Source organism: Diospyros lotus, chromosome 2, assembly GCF_014633365.1.
Source record: "Diospyros lotus cultivar Yz01 chromosome 2, ASM1463336v1, whole genome shotgun sequence".
NCBI classification, from domain to species: domain Eukaryota; kingdom Viridiplantae; phylum Streptophyta; class Magnoliopsida; order Ericales; family Ebenaceae; genus Diospyros; species Diospyros lotus.
In genome coordinates this window covers 46,306,738-46,319,834 of record NC_068339.1, presented here as the reverse complement: position 1 = coordinate 46,319,834, position 13,097 = coordinate 46,306,738, and the positions used below count along the sequence as shown (strand labels likewise).

General features: G+C 41.6%; 3 protein-coding genes across 3 annotated transcripts; 2 read left to right on the top strand and 1 right to left on the bottom strand.

The window, feature by feature from the left end:
- The first annotated feature begins 405 nt into the window (after positions 1–405).
- On the top strand, positions 406–6,514 carry LOC127794092 (ABC transporter B family member 19-like). Its single transcript, XM_052324983.1, is given in 11 exon segments — positions 406–1,155; positions 1,518–1,912; positions 2,118–2,172; positions 2,277–2,452; positions 2,714–2,878; positions 2,975–3,270; positions 3,347–3,663; positions 3,755–3,978; positions 4,053–4,967; positions 4,969–5,982; positions 6,058–6,514. Coding segments are annotated over 11 exon segments (4,497 nt in total). The 5' UTR covers positions 406–563; the 3' UTR covers positions 6,406–6,514.
- Positions 6,515–8,795: 2,281 nt separating this feature from the next.
- LOC127794001 (uncharacterized) lies at positions 8,796–12,113 on the top strand. The gene is made up of 4 exons (XM_052324857.1): positions 8,796–9,784; positions 9,983–10,222; positions 10,300–10,391; positions 10,472–12,113. The coding sequence occupies exons 1-4, from the start codon at positions 9,116–9,118 to the stop codon at positions 11,088–11,090; spliced, it is 1,620 nt and encodes a 539-aa protein (XP_052180817.1). The 5' UTR covers positions 8,796–9,115; the 3' UTR covers positions 11,091–12,113.
- On the bottom strand, positions 12,019–12,509 carry LOC127794002 (uncharacterized). The gene has a single exon (XM_052324858.1). The coding sequence runs from the start codon at positions 12,481–12,483 to the stop codon at positions 12,019–12,021; it is 465 nt and encodes a 154-aa protein (XP_052180818.1). The 5' UTR covers positions 12,484–12,509.
- Between the last annotated feature and the right edge of the window lie 588 nt (positions 12,510–13,097).

Sequence of the window (13,097 nt, the reverse complement as noted above, 5' to 3'; positions counted from 1 at the left end):
AAAAATTTAACAAACAGTTTGATAAAAATGTTAAAATATTTTTCAGTCTTGATTATTCAATATAATGGTCCAAAAAATATTTTAATTTTATTTTGACTCAAATTTATCTTATTTATTTTAATTTAAAAGGAAAAAAAATATCATCTTCTATAATAATACTGCCCAGAATTTTCTGATGTATGCCACTACTTAATCAGGAGAGTATGGTATTTATATGCAATTTTTTCTTTATTTAAAGAAAAAATATTTTCACAACTCAAACTCGATTGTATGATTTGAAAATGTTTTTTTTTTTTTTTAATTTTTTAACAAAAGTGGCAATAAAATAATAAGGGGTGGATTTCTTCACAAGCATTGTTCCAACTTCAACGTGTAGTGCTGCCTCTTTCCAAAGTTCATGTTTTGTCTTTGCATTTGTATTATATGCCCAATGGAAGATCAAGCGGATTCATCAAAGTTAAGCGCTCTCTCTCTCTCTCTCTCTCTAATTCTTCATACATTAGTTGGGAGGAAGTGATCTTTCCAAGAGACTGATCAGTGATCACAGCTTCAGTTTTGTGTCCATGGCTGATCACAACTCCTCTTTTGAGAGCGAGCAGTATTCTTCCTCCTTCACCGGCGGGCGCCGTCGCCGCCGCCACCCCACGCCAGCCACCACCCGCTACCACTCCCAATCCTTCACTTCCAGCTCCTTCAACTTCTCCCTCTCTCACAGTCCCTACACCCGCCGGAATTTTCCTCCGCCGTCCACTCCCTTCTTCTCCGACGACGACAAGTCTTGGCATGGAGAGCTTTCCTGGCAGTTTGAACCAACTGGGTGGCGGGAAAACCGGAACCTCGGGGCAGCGCTCAGCCCCTGGACCGCCACCGCCACCCCCTCCAGCTCGCCAGGAAGCCGGGTTTTCCGGCGAACCGCCAATCAGTATTTCCTTTCCCGAACGTATGGTGGCTCCCACCAAGAACATTCTGGGTATGGTGAAGTGCCGTCCGGAAGGCTTGAGCTGCAGAGCCGCGTCGCCGGCGGCGACGGTGAGAGCTCGTTCTTTGGAAGAAGCTACAAGTCCGGTGAATACGGGAAGCATAATAATAGTAGTTATTCTGGCTTGGCCACCATTAAAGAGGTTGGAAGCGCCGGACACAGTGACCCTTTGGCTGGTAATGTAGGATCGAAACTCAAAATACCCACATCAATTTTACAACGAAGAAATTATTTTATTGTTTACTAAATTTTCTAAACAATAGATTAACAAATGTTGGGTAATTGTTTTCACAAGATGATGTTGATCGTTTATTGAGATTGTGTGTCTCGAGTGTGTCAGCTCAGATGATCGTGTCTTATAATTATATATGATGTTATTGAGGGTTTGCAGTTTTTCTGTAAATATTCTGCTTTGTGTTGATATCTGTGAGATCCAATCCCAGCAAGGGGTATTAGAGCGATCCTATCAACTATTAAATATCCATAACTAACTAAAATATCTAACCTCTGGGACTCATGCTTGGGTTATTGCCTACAGGTAAGGATGAGCTTAGCATGATTGGTTATGAATCTGTTGAAGAAGACAACCATCATCATCATCATAAGCCGGGCATCCGTGGCAGTGATGGATCCTCATATTCAGCAAGCCATCAGTATAGGAGTGGACATGGATATGATGAGATTGATGGGCCACCATATGATGAAGAAGAAGAAGAAGAAGAAGCTGTTGAGCCACCAAAAGCTGTTGGGCTGTTGAGCTTATTCAAGTACTCAACAAAGCTGGACATTCTTCTTGTGATTTTGGGTTGTTTGGGAGCCCTTGTTAATGGCGGCTCTCTTCCTTGGTACTCGTATTTTTTTGGGAACCTTGTGAACAAGATTGCTACTGGATCAAAAAGTGACACCAAGAACATGATGGATCGAGTGGATAAGGTAAGGACTCTTTTCTTATTAGTCACTAATGTTCAGTTTAGTACTCCATTCTGATCCTAATTTGCTTGGCCAATGTGGATCTTTTTAGCTTTTCTTACAGCCATTTATGGGCTTTCTAGGACTTAGAAAGCAGTACTATTATCAGCACAAACTTATGATGGCGATGATGATTGTTAATTTGCCTTTTTTTGACATGTAAATTCAGATATGTCTCCTCATGGCTGGATTATCAGGAATTGTGGTGATTGGAGCATACTTGGGTAACTAGGAGTTTCTTATCTTTTTCTATTTATCTGTTTTTTGGGGGTTTCAGAAAATTCATTTTCCTAATGAATTTTGCTAAGTGAAGAAGCTACTGTGGCAGAGGTCACTTGCTGGAGATTGGTGGGGGAACGATCAGCGCATCGCATCAGAACAGAGTATCTCCGAGCAGTGTTGAGACAGGATGTTGGGTTTTTTGACACAGAAATTAGTACTGCTGACATTATGCATGGGATTTCAAGTGATGTAGCTCAAATCCAAGAAGTCATGGGGGAGAAGGTTGTTCTGGTTTCAACCTTTATATATAGCTAATCCTTACAAGTTTCAGCTTATTCCAAGCTAATAGTGCTTTACTTGAAACAGAATTGTTTGAATGTTATGTAGTCTTGCTGGTATATAGATGTTCTCTTCTAGTAAACCATGTCAAAAATCGATGAGCTCATTGGCATATATAGCTCAGTATTTAAGTTCAATCTGGCATTTGTCTCATCACATATACAACTTATATAGTTTCTAATGTTATTATTTCTCTTATCATAGATGGCACACTTTGTTCATCATATATGTACCTTCATCTGTGGCTACATGGTTGGTTTCTTGAGGTCGCCGAAGATTTCTTTGGTAGTTTTTGCAGTCACCCCTTTAACAATGTTCTGTGGTATTGCTTATAAGGCTGTATATGTCGGCCTAACTTCCAAAGAAGAGGTAAGCACGGTGACAAAAGCATAAAATTGTTGAATCTATATATGATGCCCAATTCCTGTTAATCTCACACTGCCTTTATTGGTTATTTCTTCAAAGGTTTCTTATAGGAAAGCCGGTAGAGTGGCAGAGCAAGCCATCAGTTCGATTAGAACAGTGTTTTCTTTTGTAGCAGAGGACAATCTGGCAGCAAGATATGCCAAAATGTTGGAGAAAGCAGTGCCCGTTGGGCTAAAGATTGGCTTTGCCAAGGGTGCGGGAATTGGAGTTATATATTTGGTCACTTACTCGACCTGGGCACTTGCTTTCTGGTATGGATCTATCTTGGTTGCTAGAAAAGAGATCCATGGAGGTGAAGCCATTGCTTGTTTCTTTGGTGTCAATGTGGGGGGAAGGTAATAACCAAATTGCCCTTCTCTCTTTTGATCAGTAAACTTAGTATACAAACTGACGTGAACTAAATATTTGCAGGGGCTTGGCATTGGCATTGTCCTATTTTGCACAGTTTGCACAAGGAACAGTTGCAGCTAGCCGGGTGTTTGAGGTTATAGAGAGAGTTCCAGACATCGATCCTTACAATCCCGATGGAAGGCTGCTTTCAAGCGTACGTGGCAAGATTGAGTTCAAGAATGTCAGTTTTGCTTACCCATCTCGCCCAACTGTTCAAATTCTCCGGTCTCTCAATCTAGTGATTCCTGCTTCGAAGACTGTCGCATTGGTTGGTGCTAGTGGAGGCGGAAAATCCACCATTTTTGCTCTTATAGAGAGGTTCTATGACCCCATCAGTGGTAAGCCAAATGATACTGTTTGATGGTAGACAAAAGATCAATGGATTCGTATAGTTCATTCTTATCGACTTTGAAAATAATGTTTTGGCAGGGTCGATCACCTTGGATGGGCATGATTTAAGGACTCTGCAAGTGAAGTGGCTGAGAAGTCAGATAGGCATGGTGGGTCAGGAACCAGCTCTCTTTGCCACAAGCATACTGGAAAATGTGATGATGGGGAAAGAGAATGCCACCAAGAAAGAGGCTCTTACAGCTTGCGTTACTGCCAATGCCCACAACTTCATCTCCAACCTTCCATATGGATACGATACCCAGGTAAAATACACGAAACAAGCATTGCCTTATCGATTAGAGATTGGAAATCGACTTAATTTACCCTCTCTGGACAGGTTGGAGACCGAGGAACCCAACTCTCAGGGGGTCAAAAGCAGAGGATAGCACTTGCTAGAGCCATGATCAAAGATCCTAGAATCCTTCTTTTAGATGAGCCTACAAGTGCCTTGGACCCTGAGTCCGAGTCTGTGGTGCAGCAGGCCATCGACAAGATCTCAACGGGCAGAACCACCATTGTGATTGCTCATAGGCTGGCCACAGTAAGGAATGCTCACACCATTGTGGTTCTTGACCAAGGCTCAATTGCTGAAATGGGTGACCATCGCCGGCTCATGGAAAAGGCTGGGGGATACTATGGCCTTGTAAAGATGGCTTCTGAAGGAGTTTCGAAACCTGAAACAAAGCAAAGCCACATTCGGAAGGATTCAGAGTTCTCCATGCCTGAGAAATCCATTCGTGATGTGTCAAGATCAAATAAAGCAGATGAAATCTCAAGATCTAAGAACTTAAAGAGCACGCAATCAGGATACCAAGTGGAGGAAGAAGAAGAGATGGAGGAAAAGACTAAGAAATTTCGGCTTTCAGAGATATGGAACTTGCAGAGACCTGAGCTTGCCATTCTGTTATTTGGATTTGTTTTGGGTATTCATGGTGGAGCAATTCTCTCAATCTTTCCCTTAATTCTAGGTGAAGCGCTTAGAGTTTACTTCAAAGACAACGCGCATCAAATGAAAAAGGATATCAATATCCTCTGTTTGGTACTAGTTGGGCTTGGCTTTGGTTGCTTCATCTCCATGACAGGCCAGCACGGTTTTTGTGGCTGGGCTGGTACAAAGCTCACAAGGAGGGTAAGAGATTTCTTGTTTCGAGCAATACTAAAACAAGAACCCGGTTGGTTTGACTTGGAGGAGAATTCAACTGGAACACTTGTTTCAAGGCTTTCAACTGATTGTGTTAGTTTCCGGTCAGTCCCTTGGTGATCGGTTCTCAGTTTTGGTAATGGGGGTGAGTTCAGCTGCTGTTGCCCTGGGAGTGTCATGTGTCCTGGAATGGAGACTCGCACTCCTGGCGGCTGCTCTCACTCCACTCACGCTGGGTGCAAGCTATTTCAACCTGATCATAAACGTTGGGCCTAAATTAGATAACAATTCTTATTCCAAAGCCAGCAACATAGCTGCAGGTGCAGTTTCGAATATAAGAACAGTGGCAACATTTTCAACCCAAGAGCAGATAGTCCAATCATTTGACCAAGCCTTATCTGAGCCGAAGAGAACATCACTTAGAAGGTCACAAATTCTCGGATCAGCTCTTGGCCTCTCTCAAGGTGCCATGTATGGAGCATACACTCTGACTCTTTGGTTTGGGGCCTACCTAGTGAAACAAGACAAGACAGACTTTGGGGACGTGTACAAGATCTTCCTAATACTTGTTCTAAGCTCATTTTCTGTTGGCCAGCTAGCTGGCCTTGCACCAGACACATCCACGGCTGCAACTGTAATACCAGCTGTTTTAGACATATTGAACCGTAGGCCACTGATTGGTAGTGAAAGCCGAAAGGGTAGGAAGATCGAAAGGTTAAAGCCCTTTGACGTCGAGTTCAAGATGGTCACGTTTGCTTACCCGTGCAGACCTGAGGTGATTGTGCTGAGGGATTTCTGTTTGAAGGTCAAAGGAGGAAGCATGGTGGCCCTCGTAGGAGGAAGCGGGTCTGGAAAATCAACGGTGGTGTGGATGATACAGAGATTTTATGATCCGAACAAAGGGAAGATACTGATGGGTGGGGTGGATTTGAGAGAGCTTGATCTCAAGTGGCTGAGGAGACAAACAGCTCTGGTGGGTCAAGAGCCAGCACTCTTTGCTGGGAGCATAAGAGACAATATCGCATTTGGGAATCCATCCGCTTCATGGACTGAGATTGAAGAAGCTGCCAAGGAAGCTTACATTCACAAGTTCATTAGTGGGCTCCCTCAGGGATACGACACAGAGGTACCCTTACTCTTCTTCTTTTCTCACTATTAGCTCTCAGGTATAACAAGCGGTTGTTTCTTGTTGCTGCTATAGGTTGGTGACAGTGGAGTTCAGCTATCTGGCGGCCAGAAACAGAGGATTGCCATTGCAAGGGCTATACTGAAGAGATCAAAGATTCTACTTCTCGATGAAGCTAGCAGTGCCCTGGACCTGGAATCAGAGAAGCACATCCAAGACGCGTTGAGGAAGGTCTCCAAGCAGGCCACCACCATCGTGGTGGCACACCGCCTTTCCACCATCAGAGAAGCCGATCTCATTGCAGTCATGAAGGATGGCGCGGTTGCGGAGTATGGAAGTCACGACACGCTCATGCTTTCCCACCTCAACGGTGTCTACGCTAGCCTGGTTCGGGCTGAAACAGAGGCAAATGCCTTTGCTTGACGAGCCCTTCTCATGCAAATTTTATCTTACCATTTCCATTCATAGAAGTGCTACTCGGACACTCCATTTGGACACTTAAATAGTGATATTCGTGATAATTTATAGCTTACCGACCTTCTTCAAATCTCAAACTTGACAGACAGAGCTAACTTCACAAAAATTTAACAAAATAGTTTCTGCAGAATGATGTACCTTTCAATATAAATTAATTTATTGGAAAGATTAAAACAATTCATATGGATATATTACGAAATTGGATAAAAAAACAAACTATAATCAAATCATCAACTACACACAAATATAGAATTTTACATGAAAAACCCAAATTAGGAAATCACGGATAGAAGGAACAAAATATCACTAAACAAATATTATTATAACAAAAGTGATATAGGTACATCCAAAATATCTCTAAAATAATATTGTTGTAATTAATTCCAAAGTATTGAACATTTATTTATAGACCTAAAATTATTTATAGATGAATACAGAAAATTTTATTTTGATCAAAAGATGATTCATGAGGATATTCCTCAAGATAAGATAAATATCAAATAAAATTGAATTTGACAATATTTTAATCACAGTCAAATCCAAAATTTTAATCACGATCAAATTAGAAGTTCTAATCACAGACAAATTTGAATTCCAGGTCACAATTATGATAAGCTTCATCTTGACATGAAATTCAAATATGAAATTATCCAAAATTCTTTTTTCCAACAAAATTATGGAGAATTAATCTCCTTGATGAATATCAACCAAATTTGCATCACAAGAAATACCAATCAAATCCACTCAAAGTTTACTATAGTAGATATCTTCAGTTATACTTAAAACATAACCAACGAGATCAGTCTCAATATATATTTACTGATCTTAATGACTCTATATTCACCAATGTAAATCCACTTTAATAACTCTACCTTTATCTAAATCTATTTGTGCCAAATTTGTACACATCTTAACTTGTCATAATGAAAATCAAATATTTCTATCCAACAAAATAATATCGTACTTCAAAGTAGCTATCACGAAGATCAAATAATCTTAAATAATGTCAAATGATCGATAAATAAAATCTCAATAGAAAAAAACAAACAAACCATAATACTGGATCTGGACAACAAATATGGGCACACAAACTGATTTGGATATGGGCTAGCAAAACTGGAGTGGGTCGGATCTCTTGATAGGTCGGGTATGGACCAGATCTGGGTGTGCTTGAAATAACAACAATGGCAAAAGTTCCTGGCGACAATAGTTGCAATGACGGACAACGAAGAAGGCCAATGGTCGTCGGTGATGCAAGGGGACGATTGTCGATCGAAGAAGGCGATGGGATAAAGACTAACGGTGATTGAATTGAGGCGGTGAAGTAGAAGACCGAAAAACCCGATGTCGACAGCAATGGCGGATCAACTTCAGAGGGCGTCGATGATCGGAAGCTAAGGATGAAATGGAGGTCGCAATGGTGGCCAACAGCAGATGCGGGCAACGGTGGTGGCGGCGGTCAAACAATCGTGGTGGCAGACGAACGACAGCAGGCGACTGCTAGGAACCATAGCCAAAATATGGTGCCGAAGTTGCAGATCCAACAGTTGAGATTTGCCAACAGCTAATGGTTTGGTTTGATCCGATGGATCTGATACCAATTTGTTATGAAATTGGCTCAAAAATAAATCATGAACACCATCAATCACACGTACAAACACAGAATTTTACATGAAAAGCTCAAATTAGGAAAAATCACGAACAAAGAGAACAAAATATCACTAAACAAATATTACTATAACAAAAGTGATATAGTTGCACCTAAAATATCACTAAGATAATATTGTTATAACTAATTTTAGAACATTGAACACCTATTTTATAAAACTAAAATTATCTATTTATGTACACATAAAATTCTATGCTGATCAGAAGATGATTTACGAAGATATTCTTTCAGATAAAATAAATCTTAAATAAAATTAATTTTAACAATATTTTAATTATAATTAAATTCAAAATCTTAATCACGATCAAATTAGGAATTCTAATCACAAATAAATTTGAATTTCAAGTCCCAATTATAATATGATATCTTGTGCTAATCATCTACTCCAGCTCCATATACAATTGGATTGAATCATGTAGATTTGGACCTTATGGATCTTGTGCTAATCATCTTCTATGTTAGTAAGAGCACAATATGTAGGAAGATATATATATATATATATGTATATAAATATATAAAGTATCAATGCCCTATTGGGTGGGGAAAATTGGCCATTGAATCATGGTGTTAAGGTGGCCCCAAGACATTATGTCTTGAAATGGAGGCAGATGAGTGATTATGCATCCAAAAAGGGAGGCCCCAAATTAGCATGGTTTCTTTAAGCAAAGATGGTCTCTTGGCTTTGAAGCAAAGAGACGTTGGAAAGCTACTTGCCTGTTGTGCCAAGCCAACAAAGTTAATTTCGTGGACCAGTTTGGTCAGAAGGCTGCAATTTCTTTGTCCATCTCTCTCTTGTCCAACAAATCTCCTTTCCTTCCTTCCTTTCTCCCTTCACACACTGCCCCCTCTTTAACCATCAAGCCATCTCTCTCTCTCTCTCTACATTGCATGTAAAGAGCCCAAGATCTAATGTCATTCATTATAATCCTGCCCAGTTCAAAGATCCATTGAAGAGAGTTCATATTTGAGAAAGCAGGAGGAATAGTAATGGCTTCTCTTACACCCGGAGTACTGCTTAAGCTCCTCCAAGGAATGAATTCCAAAATAAAGATTCTTGGAGAATATCGATCGGTCCTTCTACAAGTGATCAGCATTGTCCCGGCCTTGAGTGGTTCGGAGCTGTGGCCTAACCAGGGGTTCTTCATAAAAGTTTCGGATTCTTCTCATTCGACATACGTCTCTTTATCCAAGGAAGACAATGAGTTGATCTTGAACAATAAGTTGCAGCTAGGCCAATTCTTCTATGTTGACAGGATCGAAGCTGGGACACCAGTCCCTACTCTGGTTGGAGTTCGGTCAGTCCCAGGACGACATCCATTTGTGGGCAACCCGAAAGATTTGATGCAGATACTGGAGCCCTCTGATGGCCTAACTCAAGTTGATCAAGAAGGGGTTACTAGTCCAAAAGAGAGCTTGAAAAAGAAATTAGTTGTTATCAAAGAGGAGAAAGCGGCTGTTGCATCGAGGTACATGCAGGGTGTCTTGACGCCTAATACCAAAGTAAATGGCACCGATCCAATTAGCAACGGGAAGAGCATTGCAAGATCAAGTGGGGGCGACCAAGCCACCGGTGCTAAAGGCAGTGAGTGCGAGGGCAGTGGAGCCAGTAAGAAGGTTGCATTGGTCAAGTGCAAAGTGCAAGAGCTTAAAGGTCAGGTATGATATTAGGATCACCCCTTCCTTTTTCTCTGATAAAACGGTTTAAAGTTCAGGATTTAGAGAAAACAGGGTATTCAAGGTCTTACTCTGTCTGAAACACTGGTTCCTGCAAAAGAAAATGAAGGCAAAGGGAGCGGAAAATGTTGGTTTAGAGTCAGAAATCCAATTGAATGATGATCCTTGTTTGCATTACAGACACGGCCGAGTACTCCTGTTCGAAACCGTCCTGCAGCACTTGCCCCAAGGCCAGATGTTGCTGTATCTGACACCAGCAAGGAGACTTTGGCGCCTTTGAAAAGCGCGATGGCAAAGCAAATGACTAGCAAACTAGAAAACATGGACTTGAATTGTTCGTCAAACGCGAGGGAGAAGACTCAGCCACCAGAGATGATGTCCTGGTCCTCTCTGCCCACCTATCTTTTGAATCCCGGGAAGGTATCTCTCATCTTGCATCTTGTAACTCTTTATCTGTTCATTATGATAATTTTCTCATCTTTTCATCCCGATTCAAGGGAATGCTTAAAAGGAGAAACTTAGCTTCTTTGGTAGCAGCAGAAGCTCAAAAGGAAGCATCTCAAGCTGCAATCCTAGTCAAGTGCTTCAGGTAAGCATTCTTGATGACAAGACTTTGTCATCCATTGCAAGTAATGGATATTGTCATAGTCTAATCGTCTCTGCTTCCAGTATGTTTGCTGATCTCTGCTCATCTGCCTCAACGGAGAATCCTCATCTCTCTCTCGGCAAGTTCTTTGCTCTTCACCAGCTTATCAACCAGCCAATTGCCACTACTCCTTCCAAGGATAAATCACTAAGATTCTCCAACGGGTCAATTCCTCAAGAGAAGGAGAGGGACAAAGTTAGCAAAAAGAGAGGAGTTGATAGCGGGAGACGGGCAATGAAGGCCTTGAAGCCCTCGGTAGAGCTAAGTGGAGCCGATAAACTTGAATGGGCAAAAGGAGATGGTTTGAAAGAGATCAAAGAACTAAGGGAGAAGCTCTTGAATGAAACACAAACTTGGTTTCTGAAATTCCTGGAGGAAGCACTCGAAGGGGGATTTCGAGTGGGAACGCAGGAAAAGAAAGGAAAGGACAGGCGAACAGAGCCAGACAACCACATCGCGGTCGCGTTATCACAGCTGAAGCAGGCCAATGAGTGGCTGGACAAGCTGAAAACCAACTCCAGCTCAGAGAAAAATGAGCTTTCTGAGACCGTCCAACATCTTAAGCAAAAGATATATGCCTGTTTGCTTGTTCATGTGGACTCTGCTGCATTGGCTCTAGAGAGCCGATCTGATCGTGCTTGATTCAGAATCTGTGGATTGCCTTGTGATGCCTTTCAGTTGGTATTTATAAATAATTTATGATAGTTAAGTTGGATTTGGTTTCCTAATCCTTGGTGAAAAAGAAAAAGAAAAAGAAAATTGAGAAAACAGTTAGATGGCAACATCTGTGAAGAAGTTCTTTTGTGTATACATGAAAGTAATAAAATGGCCATTAAAGGCCCTTCTGCTAAGAACCTTACCTGTGTTCTTCTTCTTCTTCTTCTTCTTCTTCTGTTTTGCAGGGTGAAGAGAAGGCTCGAGCTGGAGAGCAGCGCACATGCTAAATCATCAGTCCTCGGACCAATCTAGCATGTGCCCTGCTTCTCCAGCACGAGTCTCCCATCGCCGCATCCAGAGACTTTCGATATGTAGCCTCATAACGACTGCAACGACGTTGCTGCATTATATAAGGAGGCAACTGTGCTCAAATTTCGTACTGTTTCCAGTGCATTTTGTTGGTTGGATGAGGGTGGTTGACCTTGCTGCTCTTCTTGCAAAATCAAGAGTTTTTTGTTGTGTCGTTTGAGCAGATTCAATGGTGGTTTAAAGTAAATGAGTTTTGGTTCAGTGTCGGATGAAGTTTGGCTGCCAAAAAGGTAGTAATAAAGGTGTGAAAGTGCTAGAAACTTCACAAAGGCAGGCCACCCACCATGGCCTATTAGGAGATCAGATGCCCATTAAGTATTCGAGCTCAAGAAGATCCAATTGATTTTGCTTTATCAGGCACATCACAACAGTTGTATTTCTAATGAATTTCATCAAACTACAGGACATTAAAATTTTTCCAATTGACAGAACAATCTCCAAACAAATCCTCATAGAGAAGTTTTTATTAGAACAAAGCTGCAGAAGCACATAAGAATAACAGAAAAAAGCAGTTGACCGGCATGGGGCTTATTCCTCAAGGCTCCTACTGAACCATGTAAGTAACAGGGCCTGCAATGAAGACAGCCCAGAAACCGAGCAAGGCCTGAACCACGTCGAGCACGACAAGAGGAATGCGAAGGAAGCCATTGGGAATGAAGAGAGCGCAAGAGGAGCCGGGGGGAATGGTGGCGCGAAGGTAGCACTGGGCGGGATCAAAGAGCAGCGTGTCGAGTACTGAGAAGCCGAGAAAATAGGTGCCGGCAGCATCAGTGAGCACGGACATGAGCACGGTTTCAGTGGAGGTGGAGGTGTTGCCACAGCGGAGCTCAACCAGGGCTTGAGGGATGGGCTGAAAGGTCTTGGCCACGGCCAGAGAGGTGTCTTCACACACGAGGGTTCCCCCTATTATGGCATTGGAGATTGTCTGGCCATTGATTACGAGGCCTTGAGCTGCTGAGGCAAGGAGGATCAAAGTGATCGTGGCAACGAGTGTTGAAGGGAAGGCCATTTGTGTTGTTACTTGCTAGGATTTGATTCTCGAACTAGTGCTTCTCTAGTACTCCTTCAAGAGCCTCACTCCATGCATACATTTATAGGCCAAGAGCTTTAGCACTTGTTCGGAGTGTTGCGAGCGCAAATTCCACGTTGGGCGTGTGTTAGGGAGAGTTATTAGTTGGTTATTTCTCTCTTTTCATGAGAGCTAGTCTTAAGGCAAAATCGTGCAAACTAAAATCCATGCGTCTTTGAGCCAAAGCAAATGATATTGCGTGAAGGATTCAATCGACAAAAACCTTTATTGGGATTTCTCTATATGCATAACTCATCTTCGATTAGGGGATGATGTTGGGATAGACAATCTTATATTCTTAATGCAAGTCAAAAATTGTGATATTTAGATAAAAAATTAACTCACTTTCCCTATAAGAAAACTTTAAAGGCGAAATTATCTAATAACGTCTAAACACTTTTAAGGTAAAATAAATAATATCTCACGGGAACATAATCATATGTTTGCAAAATTACCCTTTTGTGGTTGAAAAATTAGAAATTCAAGTTTGAATAATGATAAAAAATGATTACCTCTTGATCTTTGAAAGACGAAAAATCTCATGCACGCCGAAG

Excerpts from the sequence above, each read along its gene's own strand:
- LOC127794002 (XM_052324858.1), bottom strand. The coding sequence starts at position 12,483 with ATGGCCTTCCCTTCAACACTCGTTGCCACGATCACTTTGATCCTCCTT.
- LOC127794001 (XM_052324857.1), top strand. The coding sequence starts at position 9,116 with ATGGCTTCTCTTACACCCGGAGTACTGCTTAAGCTCCTCCAAGGAATG. Across the intron at positions 9,785-9,982 it reads TGCAAGAGCTTAAAGGTCAG|ACACGGCCGAGTACTCCTGT; the intron begins GTATGATATTAG and ends TTTGCATTACAG. Across the intron at positions 10,392-10,471 it reads ATCCTAGTCAAGTGCTTCAG|TATGTTTGCTGATCTCTGCT; the intron begins GTAAGCATTCTT and ends CTCTGCTTCCAG.